The 20,024-nt window shown below is 42.6% G+C and overlaps 1 protein-coding gene across 4 annotated transcripts in view; it reads left to right on the forward strand.

The window, feature by feature from the left end:
• Positions 1–20,024, forward strand: part of DNAI1 (dynein axonemal intermediate chain 1) — a 141,399-nt gene that overhangs the window by 62,215 nt on the left and 59,160 nt on the right. For all 4 annotated transcript variants that reach the window (XM_032674763.1, XM_032674764.1, XM_032674761.1 and 1 more), the window contains exon 13: positions 4,386–4,633. In XM_032674763.1, coding sequence (XP_032530654.1) covers positions 4,386–4,633 — 248 coding nt within the window. The remainder of the gene's footprint in view (positions 1–4,385; positions 4,634–20,024) is intronic.

Genomic DNA, 20,024 nt, shown 5'->3' on the forward strand with positions numbered 1-20,024 from the left:
TGAGAGAGCAGTGCAAGCTCACCCAGGTTGTTTCACAGCGGGTTAGATTACCTGGTGCTCAGTGCCCTGCACACAGGGTTTGCTCAATGATAGAAAAAAAATATATTGAAAAGTCACTAATCTGTGACTTGCTAAGTCTATGCCATGGAGATGGAAGCACAGGAATATTCTTAGATTGTGCTCAGGCTTTTGTAGACCTTCAATTTGCTTGGAGAAGTTTGCTAATCTTTTTTGTCCTCTAAATATCTGAAAGACAAATAAGTAGTTGAGGCTACCAAAATTTTTGTCTTTGAAGCTAATCTCTCCTCCCCAGAGGAGACTGTCTAGCCAAATGTAGAGCACAACCAGCTTGGCTTCCAAGAAATTCAAGCCTAAAGGATGAGCCCCAGCCAGCCAGCTCATCAAAACAGAGCATATCTGGTAGAGTAGATATGCTTGTGTAGCTGTGATGGTCAGAAACAATCAGCTGTTCACAAGTGTATCTCTCCATCTTTTTCTTTTTCTTTTTCTTTTTTTTTTTAATCAGATAGACTCCTGGAAGAGACAGGACTGATTTTAGGCAGCAGTAGCTCTTTTTAGCACGGTGATATCTTGTTCCAAGTGATATCAGCGAGACAGCTGGCAGACTTGATTTATAGAAAGCCATGTATCACAGGATCGAAGATATAAGGCTGCAGTGTTTTGGGTTTTAAATCCTCCAAAGAGAAGGTAATTTGCCAGTTCATCATGCAAGAAACTGAACCACTGGCTTCTTGTGTAGTAAAAATACCTACTTTAACTCATGACCATGGACTATCCCCACACTGAGATTTATTATGTGATTGCAGGATTTATCCTAAGCATTGTACTTTCTAAATTAAGGATACTGATGTGTTGAGCTTACCGGTTCAGCCACTAAGCATTTTGGAGGAAATCGAGGAAAACCACATATGTCTCATGGCTTTGTTGGTGAACCAAGAGGGAAAGATGTAAATAAAATTAAAACAAAAAACCGAAAAAATTACATACAGCAAACAAAATACTTTGGTCTGATATTGAACATTTGCTGGTTCTTTTAAATTCTAATTAAAAGAAATAATATAAATGGAAAATCTGTTATAACAGGCAATCAGTAAGCATCAGAACAAAAGATTTAGATGCTTTTTAGATTTTTGTTTTGCATGAACTCTTTGGTGATGTCACAATGATATTCTGGGATACTTTCCTACCACTAAATCAGTATTTTTCTGAAAAAGATTTGAGGGGAATGTGTCCAGCTTTAAATGCAAATGCAGAGGAACATTTTAGACAGTGTCAGTAGTTGGTTCGAAACCTATTTCTGTTTGCAGGAGATACTTACAGTCTCAGTTCTCCACGCTGAGACCAGTAATCACACTATCTGCATCTTTCATTAGCAAAACTTTTCTTCTCACATACAGTTGTTACATGTCAGTGTCTGAAATTTAGCCTCTGCTCACGTGAACACTGAGGATCTTCATGACATGCAACTCACTACAGCAGGAGCCTGTTCACTCTCCTCTTCTTGCTGTGCTGCCTTGTGTCCTGTAAAGAACAAGCCCTGCTGGCACTGATTATCAGGAAAACTGCCTGATATCTCTAATATCTCCAGCCCTTGTACCTCAGAAAAAAAAAGGCAGTTTGCACTTTGTGGGTCTGCATGGGGCATCACAGTACATGCTGGTGCATCCATGTGGTGCAGAGCAGCTGTCTCTGAAGCTGCTGCTTTCATTTCCAGCAGTGGAATCACCATTGTCATCTCTTGGATCTGTACCCTTTGCTTGACAGTGTGCTCCATGGTGTTCTAACATTGATTCACTGAGCTACCTGCATGCCAAGAGACTGACTACACAGGATGTTCGGGCACAGTGCAGTGCTAGTTTTTACTGAAAACCAAAAACCTTTCTCTTGATAATGCCACTCTTCAAGGCTATACCACAGATGTGCTGCTGTGAGTATGTGCTGTCCCTACCATTCTGGAACACTGAATATCACTAATGAAAAAAGCTGTTTTTATTTATTTATTAAAGAACGTGTATGACGTGTACGTAACCGTTTAGTATTCTGGGTGAGAACTCACCCTTTGTTAAAATGGATTTATCTGCCTATTCCAGAAGGTTTTACTGGGGTTTATGCATCTTTTTTCAGTGTTAATTGTGGAGTTTTCTCCTCACGTTGCCTTTCATGAGGAATAGGCTGTATTTTAGCAATCATATTATTCAGACTTATGTGTGGTGTTCACACATCTGTGCTTTAACCCACATCCATGGTATTTCATAAAATAATAATAATATAATGAGTAGGATGCAGCTCCTGTATTAAGGTGGGTTTACCAAGTCAGTGGTGGTTATTACAGTCAGTGGAGCAGAGGGAGTAAATCAGGAGATTTACTCGCCTTTGAGGTGAATTTTATGCACTCAGTGAAGTGGATTGATTGATCTCTACTGATGATGGCAGGAGCTTGGACTCTGAGCATACAGGCAGCCACACATAGACCTGCATTTGGGTGTTGTAGTCTGCAAAGTATTTCATTCTCCCAGAGCTTTTTCCCAAGGCTTTGCTCTTCCCTTGCCAGGCTAACCTCCATGTGGAAGTTGCTTCAGTTGGTGAAGCTGCTGGGCTATTTCACCTGATAAAGGTCTGCTCTATCACCTCTAATTGAAGAATGTGGTTGGCCTATGTTCCTGCCAGATCACTGGGGAGAGAACAGCCTCCAAAACCCAATTCAGATCTTTGGTGGCTGAATTACCCTCTGAGGAGGTGTCTCTTCTACTGTCTGTGCAGGGTGATGGGGGACAGCTCTCCAAGGCTCCTTGGCACAGTGCTAACAAATAGAAAATGAATGTGCTCCACAGACTTTTTGAAAATATACCTGACTGGTCAGCACACTCCAGGAGAAATAAGATCATGAAACAGATTGGATTCAAAGGCTGATTTGACTTCATAGTCCATTCTGCTCTGAGTCACTCCAGGTGGTCATTTCCACAGCCTTCCCAAGTGTTTTTGCTCCTGAGGAGAGAATGGATTCATCCTTATTGTGGATGGACCTCAACTAAATACCAGTTCAATGACATTACTTGGCTAAGAACAAAGACAATTCCGTGAATTAAAAGAACTGGGCAAATCTCTGATGGAAAAAACATGTTCAGCTAAAATTCTAGGAATAAGCTTCCCCTCATCAAAAAAAAAATGTTTAAATTGTTATTTGGGTTCAGATATGTTTAAAGTAATGCCACTTTTGGAATCTTACCTTTCTGCCCAATGAAGAAGCCATTTCCCTCATCTATTACTAGCATGGAGAGACCTGTGAACAGAGAATATTTCCAATCAAATACAAAGCAGCAGTTCTATTGGTATGTGTTTCTTTGCTGGTTCTTTGAATGTTCTCTCTATGTGGCCCTGATAAATTTGACGTACACAAAGTCTCTATCAGCATGCTGATTTGGGATCGGCTTACTGCTAAGGAGAGTTTTATAAAGTTAATGTTATCTCTGGAGTACACATTTGCCAAGTCCTAATCCTGCAGATTGCACAAAATGTGAAGAGATGTAGGAAGCATTTTTAAAAGAAGAGGACTGTTCTGGAAATAGGATATATACGGAGTACTTGTAGCACAGAAAGCAGAATTTATTTCCCATATACTGGGTACCTGCAGGCATTGACAGTAATAAAAAGCACTAGATGGCTAGGATACTCTCAGAGACAGCGTTGTTTTCATAGATTAGGAAAGTTCCTTCTTTGTTTTTGGAGAGCTTATCTACATCGACAGCTTTTCTTCCCCTTTCAGAGAACTTGGAAATTGTTTTTTACATCACCAAAAAACCCTGAGAATTGCAGAGGGAGCCAGGGCATGATAAGTAAAAAACACAAAAGAAAGATGGTCCTACTGAGAATAGGGAGAGCTAATTTTAGCAGTGCAAAGGAAAGGTGAAAGTAAATAGGAAAGAGAATGGAAAGTCTTGCCAAAAAGGAGTTTCTGTGCCAAACAAGATGTTGGACATACACAGAAAATAAAGCAGTTGTGACTTGTATATTGTCCACTTAAGGAGTAATGGGAATGGATATGATGGTTTAGAGGTAATTTAATGAAATGTTTTTCTTTGAAAAAGCAGTGGAGACTGAAATATCAAATATTGCCAATACAGAAACTGAAATGACACTATCCTTGGTTCAACATGTATGTCTGCAACGTTAGTGGAATCCTTAGTGGGAGTGATATATCAATGGTATAAAGGATGTTCAGATGTAGGCACACCAGTGTGACCATTTGGTCCTGTGACTGATGCCCTTCCCACATAACTGTGCATTCAGGGGTTTTAGGCATAACTGGGTGCTGTCAGATTGTATGTTTCAATAGCTGGAAACTGATTTAACATCTCCTTGTTTAGATGACTTCATGAAGCAGGGCCATGGCATGGTCCTGCTCTACACCCTGAAGAACCCCTCCTTCCCAGAGTACATCTTCAGCAGCGACAGTGGCGTCATGTGCCTGGACTTCAACAGTGAGCACCCCCACCTCATAGCAGTGGGCTTCTATGATGGCAATGTGGCCATCTACAACCTGAGGAAGGAAACCTCCCAGCCCAGCTACAAGAGCAGTGCTGAGTCAGGAAAGCACTCAGGGCCAGTGTGGCAGGTAAGGCTGCTATTCCTTTCCTCTAAATGGGCTTTAAATAGGACTGAGTTTGGGCACAGCCAGAAAAGCATTGTATGGAGAAAGGTGTTGTTTTAATACACGCATTTCTAGTTGATTATTAAGTTCTTTCTTCAAACTAATTTTGCAATATGCAGAAAAGCAAAGCAACTGCATGAATCCTTGGTTCCCAACAGAAACTAAGCATGGGAGCAAAAGTTTGCTATAAACAATTATTTCTTAGTTTTTATTATTATAAATTACTTCTTTTTGGAGAAGAGCTGTATCGTATATACCAGCATGCAATGCTATTTATGTCCCAAATAGAAAATCGCAGGGCAGCAAGTCATAAGCTATGTATAAAACAAGTATATCAGCTCTAAAAGAGATCTGTTGGGCACAAAAAATCCAGGGGCAGCTGCCTGTGGAACTGGCTGCCAGTATGATTCAGGACACACTACCTTGTAGTTGACCTTGTAATTGACCCTGAAGTACTCTAGTGAATTAAGAATTGTGATGTGCAGGTAATGCTCTTAAAGTAATGCTACTCTGGCGTCTGTCACAAAGAACCACATGATGGATGGTGCTGTGAAAGATCAGGGTGAATATGCTGCTACATCCAGCTAACTTTACAGTTATGCTTACAATGTAATCTGAGCCCAGATTGAAGCACTGTAGGTTATACATGCTTCTGATCTCATTTATAGCAGCAGAATTGTGGCAGCATCTATTTCAACATGGTCTGTATGAGCCTGTTGAGGTGCAGAGGTATGCATTTGATTTGCCAGCCTGGGCTACAGGTGTTGCTGCTGTAACTATTGCTGCCACCTGATTTAGGCTGGCTAATACAGTCACGTGTCAATGTCCCTTGTACTTTGGCACATTCTGTGTGTGGATTGTCCCCCAGCCATGGCTCCTTATTATTACATCTTCCAATATAAGTCCAAGAAATCAAGGGAACCTGATGGAACTGCAGATGAATGTGGAATATGCCAAGAGCAAGACCTGTGCTTGCTATGAAGAGAGAGTTTATGCAAATGTAACATTTCAGAGAAGGCCTGAATTTTATATTTCCTGCTTGTCTGTCCAAAGCTTTTCCTCTAGCTCTTCTTCCAGGTTAACACTGTACCCCAGCCATGGGCTGTTATTGTAATACAGTGTGTCAGGCATGCACATACACACACACACACACACACACACACACACACACACACACACGGAGAAAACTCCAAGCTTCTCCCACTGCCATTTAGGCTTCCAGAAAAGCCTAAACAAATAATAAATCCTATGTGCAGTTTTTTATGGCCTTACTGCAGCATGCTACGGGAGGTCGCAGTTGTTACTGCACACTATAGAAGCCAGAATCCCATATCATTTGTGCCCCAGATGGAATTGGGAAGGACAGGATAAGCTTAAGGTCTGTTATTAGCAGCCTCATCCCTGCAGACCAGAAGCAGGTACATTCAGAAGTGGAGGTAGCCTGTATGGGGTACTTAGAGGTAGGTCTTGTGCCACTTGGCAGCAATGTGGCTCAGAAGTGAAAAAAATCATCAGGCACTCTAGGAAGATACCACTGAAAAGGACAGAAAATACATCATGGATAGGGATAGGTTGTAGTCCCTGCTTTTTTATTTCGCAGATTGAGTGCTAAGAATAATTATTCTGAGTTTTCTCCTGCAAAAAGAAAATGTCTCTGAGCAACCTGGCCTAGTGAAAGTCATTCCTGCCCATGGCAGGGAGTTGGAACAAGATGGCCTTTAAGGTCCCTTCCAATCCAAACCGTTCTGTGATTCTGTGATCAAAGTACCAATGGTTTTACAAAACTCTACAAAACTTAGTGAGCAAAGTTAGTAATTAGGCGATTGTACAGCAATCCAGAGAGCTTGTACCTCTGTTGGAAAGATCTGAAATATGAGCATTTGTCAATATCAGCCAAAATATTTAGAAAAGGTTTTTGCTCCATTTGATGGGAGGAAAAATCAACACAGACTATCTGTTAGGGTGAGACATTGGATTGTTATTCCTCATTCAGCATTAAATGATTCTAGAAAGTGATGCCTTGTTTCTCATATTTAGCTCACCAACATCCCAACTAATCTGAGGCCTGGTCTTTGTCTAGATCCTGGACCTCACTTTTGTAGAAAAAGTGAACAAAGTAGAAAAGTAACAAAATTCTCCCAAACAATTAGCTTTTGTTCTCTGGACTGCCTGGCTTCTTCCTTTAGAAACAATACAGCCCTTTCACAATGGAAGCAAAATGGGAAGTGAGTAAAGCAGACTGACAGCTCTTTTCTTGTGCTGCTTCATCTTCAGTGACTTAGTAATATCTCAGTACATTTGCATAAAACAAAGCTGATGTAATATTGCCCATTATGAACAGCAAAACAAAATAATACGCATTTTCTAATTCTGTTACCTAAGAAAATGTTTCTCTGCCTAATACCACTCCCTATTTTTAGAGTCTAACAATGGTTTCTTATGGATTTGGCAATTGTCTTCTATATTAAGTGCTACTGCATTGTGAATAATGGAAAATTCTGGCTTGTTTTAAATTACACATTTCTAATTGCTTGCCACTGATCAATGAACATCCAAATCCAGAAGGGAATAAATACATTCATAGACATGTGAATGTGTATGCCTGCAGTGCAGTGTGCATAATGCTGTGCATAACCTTAGGTCTTACAGCAGCACAGAACTAGAAATGGTCTCCAGGTCAATGAATTCAGGCCTCTGCCTTTGAATATAAACACCAGCTGAAAAGGAGTCACCTCCTGTGAAACTGTGTCAAAACTGTCATGTTCTGCTGGGAAAAAGCCTATGTGCTGTTAAACTAAACCCTACTTTAATCAACATAATGCTCAAATAGTCAGCAAAATCCTCACACTCCCATCATCTCTGAGTAAGCCTACAAAGCAAGTTCCTGGTCAGTGTATTTTTCTGAGCCAATGGCTCACATCCCAGGGCTTGGCAGTGGATGTTAATGAGGGTGCCAAAGTGGAACAACTGGATTAGATTTTGGCACCCAGAGCCCACGAGAGCAGTATCCTCTGGGAAGAAGTGAAACCCTGCTGGGAAGGGGCTGTCAGCATGGAGCCTCTCCCTTTTCTAGCTTTGGAATTTGTTCTCACTTTCTTCTTTCTTTTTTTTAAAAAGATTATGATTAGGGTTTATTTACAGCTGAGAAGAGTGCTTTTTCTCATACCTTTCTATATTTTAGGTTTGAAGCATTTGAAAGCTGCAGCAGGTCAGAAACAGGGATTGATAACTGAAACTATCTGCAGTGTCAACGTTTCTCTTGTTCAGTCTCCCTCCTAAAACACATCTTTTTTGACAAATTTGTTTTCAATCTATGCTTCTAGTTCACTTTCACATCAAGTCAAAGGACATTATTTCTACTTGCTGCTGGGCTTGTACAGAGCCAGCACTGCTACAGAGGGTTAGAAATAATTATTTTTTTACTTGCTTACCATCAGAGTTACTGACTAAATTGTCACTGCAGAGTGTTGACCCTAAGATCTGCAAAGGGAACATTTCTTTTGGCTGTGCTTAAATCAAATCTCTACAGTCACAGCGTGGTTTGGAATTGCTATGGAGAGATCACTGGTTAGAAAAGCACCTTTGTTCATTGTTAATTTACTGAAGCTGATTTGGCCTCCCTGAGGAGCCGATGCCATGGAGCTTCAGATGGCATCCTGAGAGAATTATTTTCTGCCTTATATTCGTGTATGGGAAGAGAAAAGGCCACTGCTGGCTAATTCTTCACCAAATGCCACTCAGGTTAGATGTGATGCTCATGGTTTGAACAAAAAGGACAAAGCAGGATGGTAGTAGCCTGCAAACTGCAAAAGGAAACTAAAAGAAGTGTCAGCTTGCAGAATAGTTTCCCAGTAGAATTTGCAGAAGTCCCATCTCAAATGTAAGCCAGGTAAAACACACCTGAAACTTGCTCGCTGGAGTTTGCCCTATAATTGTGTGATCCCTTCTTCATCTCTACTTTTGTGTTCCAATCTAAGTCCCTAAATAAGTCTACCCTGAACTTCAGCAAGTTCTGAAACCACCTCAGACACACTGAAGTCTTGTTTTGCTGACAGAGTAGATGAAAATCCCTTTTAAGTCAGCATGGCTTGCTGCTGCACACAGCTGCACAAAAAAGCCCTGTCTGGGAAGATGATCATATTTGCTGCACTTAGGAGAAAAAAAAGCATTTTGTTTGTAATCCACAGTCACACCAGCACATTGTTTCATTTCTGATGACGGGCATTCTCCTAAGTCTGTCATCTGCAGTCAGACAAACAGATTTTGCAGCTTGCATTGCCTCTGAGATGTTACTGCTTCACATAATATTTTGGTTTTTTGGCTTCAGGCAAACAAATTGTTTGATGCAAAGGAAATAAAAGAAAAATATAAGACAGAAGGTTGCTATCAAGGTGAGAATAAAGATCAGCTGTCTCAGAACAGCCTCAACACCCTTCCTGTTGCCTTCACTGCTAAGAAGCACAAAATAGGTGTTTGCTGGGCGTAGTTCAGTGAAAAATTTCTCATTCAGATCTGTGAGGGTACTGCTACTGGATAACTCTAGAAGAGAAACAGAAATCTGGAGAAGAAAAGAAAGCAATAGAGACCTGAAATCAAGGAGGCTTGGACCCAAGATAGGGATGAGGAGCATCAGGATGTGGACTGGCAAGTGGGAGAATGTAGCCTGAAAGGAAAATAGAACATAAACCTGATGGTGAGAATCATTTAGCACCAAACTTCTACAGTAATGCAAGACAATTGTGTGTCTCATAGTAGGTCAGTGCAATATTTGCACAGGGGGCCTTTCTCTTCAGCTCCCCCTTTCTACTACATTTTTCATGCTACCAGCCCTACCTTGCATATCTGGCCCAGTGCAAACAGGGGAAAAAGTCTAATTAACTTCTGACATCCCAGGAATAAAAGAGGCCACTGTATCCTCACCAGAGAGGTCACTTCACTCATTCTGTGCTTGTACAGAAATACAGAGGCGTGGGAAGGGCAGCCATGGTCCAGCCAACATGCATTTGGGGTCTGGAGCTCTCAATCCGTCAGAGGCTTCCTTGTTGGAGCAGTCCTTAGCTGCAGCCCTGTTCCCCACAGTCAGTTCTGCATCCACTAACAGGAGGAGCAGGAGTTGTGCCAGTCTGCTGAGGACCTGACACCACATCCCTTGCAGAAGCACCATGAGTCACTTAGTGGCCAACACACATGTCATGTCCTCAGCCTCTCCTGGAGGGAACTGGGCAGGAAGGGCTGTGCTTGGGAAGAGTTGCTATATGCTTGTGGTAGAAATCAAGGTTAAGATCAGCAGCCTTCTGGTTGTCCCTTATTAGTGGGAGAGCTCACTACAGACACACAGACACAGCCCTGCTGGAGGAAATTCTGTCTCCCACAGAGTTAAGTTTTACTGTTTTGTGGAAAGGCTCTGTGGGGTCCCAGAAATTCACACAGAAGCTTTGGGCTCATTTAGGCATGGTGGGGGTGCTGGAAATTGCAAGGCACTCCTGTGGCAGAAATGGTGGATAAAACCTTTTGCAGCATGTTTGTATGTTGTTCAAAGAGTTTGGACACTTTTCAAACCACTCTAAGGTTCGGCAAGGTAAGTGTCCAAATGTCTTTCACGATAATGAATAAAATCCTTGATCCTTTAACTTTGATGGTGTGTTTTTGAGATGGTATCTCACTGTATCTTCTGGAGATTCATTTTCTGTAACTGATTGTTTTTAAATTGTTCCTTGGGTGTGGATTCTTGTGGGTTAGAAATTGTCTTGCAAAGCATCCCTTGCAGGTCATGTAATGTTTGTCTAAAAATGAGCTCTTTCTGCTTGGATGCTGTATTTCTCTCTGTACTTCATGCAGATGCTGATGCTCTATTTCTCTCTGTACTTCATGCAGATGCTGAACCTTCTGCTCTCACTGTTCCTTGCTCAGTAGATTCTCCTCTTGTAATGTGTTGCTATTCTCCCTTCTCTTCCTTTTACTTAAGATCCAAACCATCTTATTTTGGGTTTTCAGGTTGTTTATTTCTTTTCTGGTGTTTGCAAGCAAAATATAAGAAATTTTCCATGCCCTTTAGTTGCACTGATGCTAGTTTGTAGAGAAAACTTCACTTGTAAAATTTAAAAGTCCATGAAAGCCTTGGGATGTTGGAAAATGTTAGCCTGAGATTTAAAATAGCAGAGAAGTTGTAATGCATTTGTTTGGTTGCTTGGATCTTTGAATCCTGTTCTACTGCTTTATAGTGTGTATAAATACACTGATGGGTCTTAATGGCTCCAATACAGCCTGAGACAACAGTGCTGCTCTGAAGAGGATGAAATAAAGATAAGAGAGTGATAATGGCAGAGCGAGAGAGAAGCTGAACAGAGATGGTGCAGGCAAGGTCACTTTGACACATAGGGAGACGTAGGGAGCCAGGGCTGGCAATGGCTCCCACCCTACTCCCATCCCTGGGGCCATGGGGAGCTGCCATAGCTTGATGTAGTGGCCAGGACTCTCAGCACCCAACAGGCCCCAGGGCTGTCTTTCCCGATCCCTGCTGACCCTGTGGTGATGAGAACCTTCTGTCAGATGCTGTCTCTGTTTTAGCACCATCAGATAACTTGGGAGTTTGGATGTCAACCTGCCTGCTGTGTGTGTCTGCTTTTCCTGCACATGGAGCGGGAAACTTCATATTTTGTCTGTAAATTGGAAATTTTGCTCTGTGAGAATTGAAACCAAGAGCTGTGAATTGCAGCTGGTCAAATACCCCTGAGCTTTGTTGGCCTCTGGCACCAGTCATTCAGCTGCATGTTGTGTCTGACATGGGAACATGGCTCCTAATGGGACAGACAGGTGACAGTCTAATGCCTGGTTCCTCTCTCCTTGGCTGTTAACATGCCAGACTAATAAATACACTGGGAAGTGCTGCGAGAGGAATAAGCAAGCAGATTCCTGTTGCAACGCTGTCCAAAGCAGAGCATCCGAATCCCAGCAGGAAGCAAACAAACTGAAAGGAGGGCCAGCCTTATCCAGTGCTGTTTATAACTGAGCTCTACTTCCTTCAGATAAATCTGAGTCTCTGAAGCATGTGATGCACAAGCCTCAGGCTGGGCCTTCACCCTGCATCAGTGGCACTCTCATGGTCATGCTCTCTGCTTACTGATGGGTCCCTCCCAGTATCACCAAATGTGGTCTTTAGTAGGAGAGGTTTTGCTACCCTTTTTCTGTGCCCCAAATCTGTGGATGATCTGTGAAGATGCTGATTCAGTGGGCCTGACTCTCTGCTCCTCTCTGCTGATCTTGCACCCTTGAGTTCCTTGATGCTCAAGAAATGGTGCCTAAAGCCCTGAGTCCCAGGAAGATGCTATCAAGGTGGAGAGCATTTGATCTAAGTGTAGGAGAGCAGTATTTTTCAGAACAGGAGTGTCTGTGGGACTAACTAATATGTGGGGGTTTCTTTTAGAGTGTTTCCTTGTTGCTGGTGAACTCATCTAGCTCTTTTCCATCAGCTATCAGGAAGCTTTTAAGGACTTTGGAGAAGAAAACTTCAGGAATGCTTGTAGTAAAATTTGCAAGTAGCCATCTGCTGCTAGAAGAGGAGAATTCATAAATTTATTGGATGGAAAGTTCCTAGCATTGTCTGTGGCAAATTCCACCAGATAGGCCTGGAATTTGCTGATACCTCTGAACAAAGTCATCATCCAGCCTCATGCCTATGATGACAGTCTGCAATTGAGGGCTGCTTCTGGAGCATCCAGGCAGGGCTGGGCTGTGTCTTCTGTTCCAGGAGGTTTTGAGAAGGTTTTGGTTGTCATAGCATTGCTGAAGGAATTCATCCTCCTACATCTCTGCTTGGTGAGATATGGTCCTGCCAAACTGACTACTTTGGTTGCTGCCTTAAGTTTTTGGTAGATGAAGCACCTGCCTTTGTTTCAGTGCCAGTCTGCAGTTACCAAACCTGTCAGCCATCCTGGCTCTTCAAACTGACATATCTATTGTCACAAACATACAGTAGGTAAAATAAGGAGACATCTGAGTAAATCCCTGCTGCTGCTACAGGTAGGATAGGATGGCGTACCTTAGGTCAGAGTTGCTCATTAAGGATGTAAGAGAAATGCAGGAAGCCCAAACTGACTGGAAGGCATTGAAATCTTTGAACATTTGATATTCATCAGATTTCTAAACCATTTCCTCTCTAAGGCAAACAGTTCAGCCAAGTATTTAACTGTTACTGGTTCACCTTTAGAAAGAGTTATTCTTTGCAGACCTTACCTCTGCAGTGGCTTCTGTCATGGGAGCAAGTTTACTTCCTAACTACATTGAGCTGATCCATTCTATCTTCTTGCATGGTAAAATGTCAACAACTTTTTCTAAAAAGGATAAAATAGCCCTCAGAACCCTCCTTTGCTTAGCAGCTCCCTTATCTGCAGATTACTGTCATAGCTGAAACATTTGCATTTAAAAGAAAACACAGATTTTTAGATAAAGCATTTTTCAATTAATTTATTTTTATAAGTAATTTTCAATGAATTTATTTTTACAAGTAATTTTCATATGTCTCTCTCCATCAGCTTTTACTCACACTGAAAGGACTTGTTTGCTATACAAAGTAGCCTCATCTATTGCAGTGAATGAAGTAGTCACAGTGTGATTGAACATGACATGCAGTAAACATGTGAGAGGTGAGACTGAATTTAAAATCAGACTAAACCTTCCTTTCTGGAAGTGGTGAGCTGTTTGTGAATCACAGAAATGAGAAGCAGCAGAGGCCTTGAGAGTGTCCTTTTCTTCCACTCATGCTATCACAGATGTTGTGTTATCACTCCTGAAGTGCATTCTTCAAAGTGACACTGGGCAGTCTAGCTGTCTTCACCAGTATTGACAGACCGGAGTCATTGCCTGCTGTGTCTTATATAGTACACACCTCTTAATGCATGAGAAAAGGATTTCTGCACCCTCCAACAGTATCACTTTGCTGATTCCCACACCAGTCTCTGATCCTTTTCTGCACTACTGTCACTTAGCTGTAAATTCCCTAATTTCTACATGTTTATATGCTTTTTCTTCCTGTGTCCCTCTCCCCTTGTCTTTATCACATTTCACCTATTATTTTCACATTCTGTTCCAGTTTGTTGAGATAACTTTGAAACCTGATCCTAGCAGAATCCTCTGTTTCTCAGCTCTGCCATCTGCAAACATTCCGTGTATTTTGCAATTCGCTATGCTACTTACTAATGAAAATATTGTATAGAACTGAACCTAGGATATTCCCTTGTGGGACCATCTAGAAGTGTTCCCCCAAGTGGTCAAGAAATCACTGACTAAACTTCTGGAAATTCATATTAAAGCACTCATCCACTTAATAGTAAATCCTTATATTGCTTCTGAAAACATCACAGGGAGTATGCCACAATCTTTACAAAATTAAAGGTGAAACACATCTAGTCCTTCCTTTAGACCTGTTACCCTGAAAAGGAAGGAAATACATTCTGTTTGACCAGGTCATTTTCGATGAACCCATGTACACTGTTTCTTATCTTCTTATGCTGTACATATATATGGATGACTTAATACTTTGTTCCGGCTCTCGAAGTTCAGCATTAGGCTGACTCATCCACAGTCCTTTAACCTATCCTTTGAGACAGGTTTTGTTTTCTGGGATTTCCTAGGGCCTTTTTTTCCCTTGTTCATATCCTACAAGACCTCTTCTTGCTTTTAGTTTTCATAAGTAATTGCAGTGAAATTCAGAGATTGCTTCAGCTGCTCCCTTAAGCACCCTAGGCTGAATTTCATCAGACCTTACAGAATCAGATATATCTGCCTGAGCTCCTTAAAGTTAATTTTTTTAAATGTCTCATTACAATTTATCCTTTTATATGGCACTGAAAGAAGGAAGGTGTTAATAGCTGTTTTACTTGTGGTTTGTTATGGGACCTGACTTCCTTTATCCAGTAGAGTCTGAGAGGAAGAGGCTCAGATGAACCTTTTTGGAATATCTGATTTTGCCTCCATGCAAGCTTTAGCCTCCTGAGCTGAAAAGCCACTTTTCTGTCGAAAGAGCCTCCAACTTTCTTTCCATGCAGGCTTCTCAGGTAGTGGCAGAAAGGTGATAGTGTCCCCCAACTCATGAGGGTTGCTTTTCACCGTGAAGTTCCTGGATGTGCAAAGACTCGTGAGTCTGACAGTGGCAACTGAGCTTTTAGCAGGCCTGTTTCTTCTTGTGTAGGGTCTCCTCTTTAGCTGTGGCATGACTGATTGCATTTTTACCAGTGCTGTTTTTAGACCTCGGGGATGTGGATGTGAACAGGGACTAAGCTTTTGCGGCAGGGCTTCTGAGAAAAAAAATTAGGAACTAATGTCTTCTAGGACGATGTTGACCAAAGCTCTTTACATTTTATATTTTGTTTTATTACTTTTGAGATTTTTCATTCTTACTGCTTACTCTTCCACAGCAGAAATGCTGCCTGATTCCCAGTGTAATAGACAGGAATGGCAAAAAACAGAGATACAGACCAGCAAACTCTTTTGCTGAGCATGCATCACAGTGCAGGAGCGCTTTGTGCTGTACCCTGCTGTGCTGGCTCCAAGATGGGCATGCTGGTGACTCCATGGCCCTGGTCCCCCTCACTGAAGGACCAGCTGGGCATCCCTGCCTGCCTGCCTGTGCTTATCTTTGACAGGAAGTCCAGACCCACACATAGCCAGAGCACAGCCAAAACTTCTCCTACCCCAAAGTGCATGTAGGACGCAGGAGCTGCTTCTCCACTGAGTATAGACTTAGCCAAAGAGATTGACTGGGCTGCTTTGATCTTTGACCAGGCTTCACTGAGTTATCACAGCTCTTTAAAATCTTTGTTATTGCCTTCAGACAAAATGAGTCATCTGGATTTAGCTCACTCTATCCCAACTAACCATGGTGAGGAATGAAGCTTTCTGTCTTCCTTTCTCCCACCTCCACACTGGAAAACTTGTCCTGCTGTCCACGTTGGCACTGGGGAGGGACTCAGACACTGCCCTGTTCCTCACCTCTAAAACTTAATCTGCTTGTCTCTTGAAGTATAAAAACTGATGGTGGAGTTATTTTGCCTGTGAGTGAAGTACCCTGTGCTTTCTAGGTGAGCAAGTGAATAATTTTGGGGAGTCTCTTGTGACTGACTGCAGGAGAGTAGCCTTGCTTCTTGCATATACTTTTAAAAGTGCCTGGGCTTGGCTTTGCTTGTGGTGGTTGGCACAGGATCCTCTGGGAAGTGTCAGGCCCACTTACGGTGCCAGGCTGGGGCACATGATAAGCAGTAAAGGGAGAATAGCTGGCAATGTCCTTGCTGGAAGGCATCTGGGGACTTTGTTGTAGATGCACTACTTTGTCTCACCAATGAGGAGGGATAAACTATTTGCTCCAGCAAAACAAAAAGTCAGCAGACTCAGGATAAGCTGAGTGTCCAAGGAGACTTTCATAGCAACAGATCCTTTGGCAAACAGCAGAGACAAGTTACACGGGGAGGAGAATAAACAAAAAAATGGTCATTTGTCATTGGCAGGAGGAGAATGTGAAAGATTTCTTCTCTGCTGGTAATGACTTGATGTTTCTAGATGCTGTTTTGCTGAAAGTTGTTGTCAGGAGCCAACAAGAAACACATTTGGAGGTGACAGAGGAAAGAAACGAGAACTGTGTCTTAGCTCAAATCAGAAACTACTGTAAGGGAGTCCAGAAGAATATTTGCACCAGAGCACAGGGAAATCAGACTGGCTCCAGTAGATATGACCTATGGAACAATTTATTGTAGATCAGCACTTCAGGATGAGCCTTCAGTATGATGCTGAGACAGGCTAAAAGACAGGATAGCTGCAAAATGGAGAAAGTCTCCAATATACAGACCAAAGGTGCCCACAGCTGGAATAATGTATTTGGGTTTGGATGGGTATTCCTGGTTGGAGTTTGGTCTGTTTATCTCTGTCTCTGCAAGAACCTGCACAGTGTTCATCTGTCACCTGGTGACCTGGGTTACTGTGCAATGGATGCAGCCAAACTGCATCCATGAGAGCCTATGCCCTTGCTAAATCACAGCACATGTTCAGCTCTTCTACCTTGAGAGAGCCCCAGAGCTCTACTGGCACTTTGCTTTGGCCCAGGCTTGTGCACACAGACGTGAGAAATGTGGTTTGGACAGTGGGTTTGTGTCAGTGCTTTGCTGCCAGGGCAGGCACATCTAGAGCGAGCTGAGGGCCAATTCCCTTGCTATGTTTGCTTCCTTGATCCAGGAGCAGATGTTTGCCAGTGGGAAGCCTTGAGTAAAAGTCTTCAGCCAGTATGAATGTAAGGAGAATTGTCCAAATCGCACTGTTTACTGTGTGTGCCCAAGGTAGGGGGAAAACAAGGTGGCTGGGAGAGGCTGGAGGACTGGAAAGCACTTGTGCTCCTATGATACACAGCTGGACTTCTACAAGAGACCTACATGGCTCTGTTCAGCTAAGGAAGCAGATGGGTGAATTCTCTGAGTTGCTGGGCTGGGCAGAATGGCAAGGTCTCTAAGAGGGCCTGTGCAGCCACATCAGCTCAGTGCTGACTTACAAAGTAATGCTTCAGGCACAGAACAAAGACGTATATCTAGGGCTGAGTACTAGGGAAAAGGACAAAGCTAAGTTAATGACAAGTAAGTGGATGTTGCAAATGAGCTGTGATTATCCTGGGTCATGAAAGGGAAGAAGAAAATATTTGGGAAGTATATTAGAAGTTAAAGGAGCGAAGAATATAAGCTCATTCCTAAAGCAAGCTTTCAGCCAGTATTGAGTGTTATGAATAAGGATGAAATATTTGATGTTGTACTGTTTAATCTTACACTAAGTGTCTGAGACTGGCTGCCTAGTGTGATTAATGTAACAAAAGGATAAAAGCACAGGTCAGAGTAGGGAAAGAGCATGTTAAAAAATATTTAGATGAGACATGTTCTTGCTCATCAGCAAGATCAGCTTAAACATACCCTGGAGTACTTAAAGAAGTAGCCAGAGCAATTTCAGACCATTACATGTATTTCAGAATGGTTTTGGTCTACATCCATCCTGCATTTTAAACAGAGGCTGGTGTTTATGTGCAAGTCCATTTACAGATCTGAACTGAGTGAGTACCTCGAGTCAGAGGCAGGGTTGGGGTGTGCTCTGGGGCGTGGATGAGGGACAGCATCACTCCGCTGTCCCATAAGGGCCCCCACACATTCATATGTCTGTGACATGGGCAGACTGAAATAGAACAGTCTGCTGTCCTCAATCTCAAAGCACTTTTCAGTGATGCTGTAGAGCCAATGTCTGGCAAAAAGTTTTCTGTAGGTGCTTTCCTCAAAGTTACTGTCCTTGCATGCAGGAGGGTCAGTGGCATGGGCAGGGTACCAGAGCTCAGAAACCAGTGTCTGAATTTCACCCAGGCTAGAGGGATCCAAAGCCAGCCACAGGGACAGCCAAAGTGTGGATGATAGCACAGCAGTGCATTGGGCTGCACTCTGGCTTGTAGGACAAGCATGGCCAGGGAAAGGAGGAAAGATCTCAAAGGGCTGGAAGGAGTGAAAAAATATCTGGAGGAAAATGATTGGGTTGGACCCAGAGAATTACTGACCAGGGAGACCAATTTTGAAGACTGGAAAAGCGTTTGAATAAATGGCAATGCTGTTTGTAAATGTCTAGATAATAAGGTGATTCAGAGAAACCAACATGCATTTGTCCAGAATGAATTGTCAAGCCAGTATAATTTCTTTTCTTTCCTTTGTTTCAGAGAAATGGGCCTCATGAAGAAGAGAGAGAGGCAGTCAAGATTATCACCTCTATCCATCTTGACTTGACTAAAGCTTTTGATCCAGGTTCACACAGTGACATACTTGTAACCAAAATAGAGAAATCTAAATTAGGTAAAATCACCATAAAGAGGCAGCTCTGGTGGCTCAGGCAGTGTGCTCAAAGAGCAGTTATACAGAGCTCGCTGTCAGACTCTGAAGGTGCTTCAAGTGAGACCCTCCAGCTGTCAGTTCTGGTCTTTTTTTTGATAAGTACTTTCATAAACCACTCCAATTACAGAATAGGGAAATCCCTTTGGAAGGACAAGGCACTTTTCAGGACATGATTATGTTCAAAATGATCTTTATAAATTGGAAGAGATTCCCAAAATCAATGTGATGAAATTCAATAAAGACAGGAACAAATACTATATTTAGAAAGGGGAAATTAAATGAACAGATATGAAAGAAGAGATGGCAGCTTAGGCAGGGTGCCTAAAGGGAAGAGTATAGCAGATCACTGCCAGGGGCCAGCAATGCAATGCTGTTACACAAAGATATGTATCACTTTGATTAATTAGCAAGAATATAAGATAGAGGAGGTTGTAACTCCTGCCTCAGCTGGCCCTGTACTGTGTGTTTGCAGCTGCAGAGAGAAGGACTGAAGGGAAAGAACAGGAATGGGGAAGGCTTGGGTCCTGAAGGCAGGACCCAGGAGTAATTGGTTTGAGTTGGAGTGGAAAAAAAAGGAGAAAGGAACAGTGACACAACAGCCTTTTCTTGCCCATTTGAAGGCTGTTATAAAGCTGTTGTTCTTTGTGTCCACTGGGGAGATGGTAAGGAGTAGTTGGCTTGACTCTTGGTAAAGGAAATCTCCTGTATCAGGGCAGTTAAGCACTGATGTATCTACAGGGAGGTTGTTGAGTGCCTGTTGTTGGAGGCTCGTGAGAGCAGCCTGTGTGAATTGTCACCAATGGCAGGAGAGTGTCTGATCTTGCCTCAGAGCAGAATAGAAATGCTTTTGGGGTCCCTCCAAACCCTGCATTGCCATGGTGGCTTTGCCTAGGACTGTACTGATTGCCAGATTGGCACTGGAAGGAGTTTGTCCCCAGGTCATATTGGCAGGGAGTTTCCTCAGCAGCCCAAGGAGTTGTTTGCCTGGCAAAGTCATCTGAGCATGTTACTTGGCCAGTTCGTGTAAGTGTGACCTGGGGATTTGATAATGCTTTTGTCTTTCCTCTTCTCTACCTATAGCAGATTTTATTATTTTCTTTTTCAGGCATGGGATAAGTAAAATGCTCTTATTTTGCGTAGGGCAGGTGTCAGCAGGGCCGTGGTACTGCAATGCTAACAAAGGGCTCCTTGAATGATAATTAATAGAAAGGGAAGGAATTGCTCATCAGTCAACGTGCACGTGTTGCATGTGGCACCTCACACTTGAGTTTTGGCAAGCCAAGGGTGAGCCAGGGGGATATGTGTTTGCAGTAGCTGATGTCACCCACAGAACTGCAGGCAGAGCCTGCACCATGCTCAAATCAGCCTCCTGGCCCCTGTGGTTTTGACCAATTGCATTGTGTCAGTGCAAGAAACTAACAGCCTGTGTGCTGTGAAAACTGATCAAGCATTACTTCTTTCAT

The sequence above is a fragment of the Chiroxiphia lanceolata genome, chromosome Z, assembly GCF_009829145.1.
Source record: "Chiroxiphia lanceolata isolate bChiLan1 chromosome Z, bChiLan1.pri, whole genome shotgun sequence".
Taxonomy (NCBI): Eukaryota; Metazoa; Chordata; class Aves; order Passeriformes; family Pipridae; genus Chiroxiphia; species Chiroxiphia lanceolata.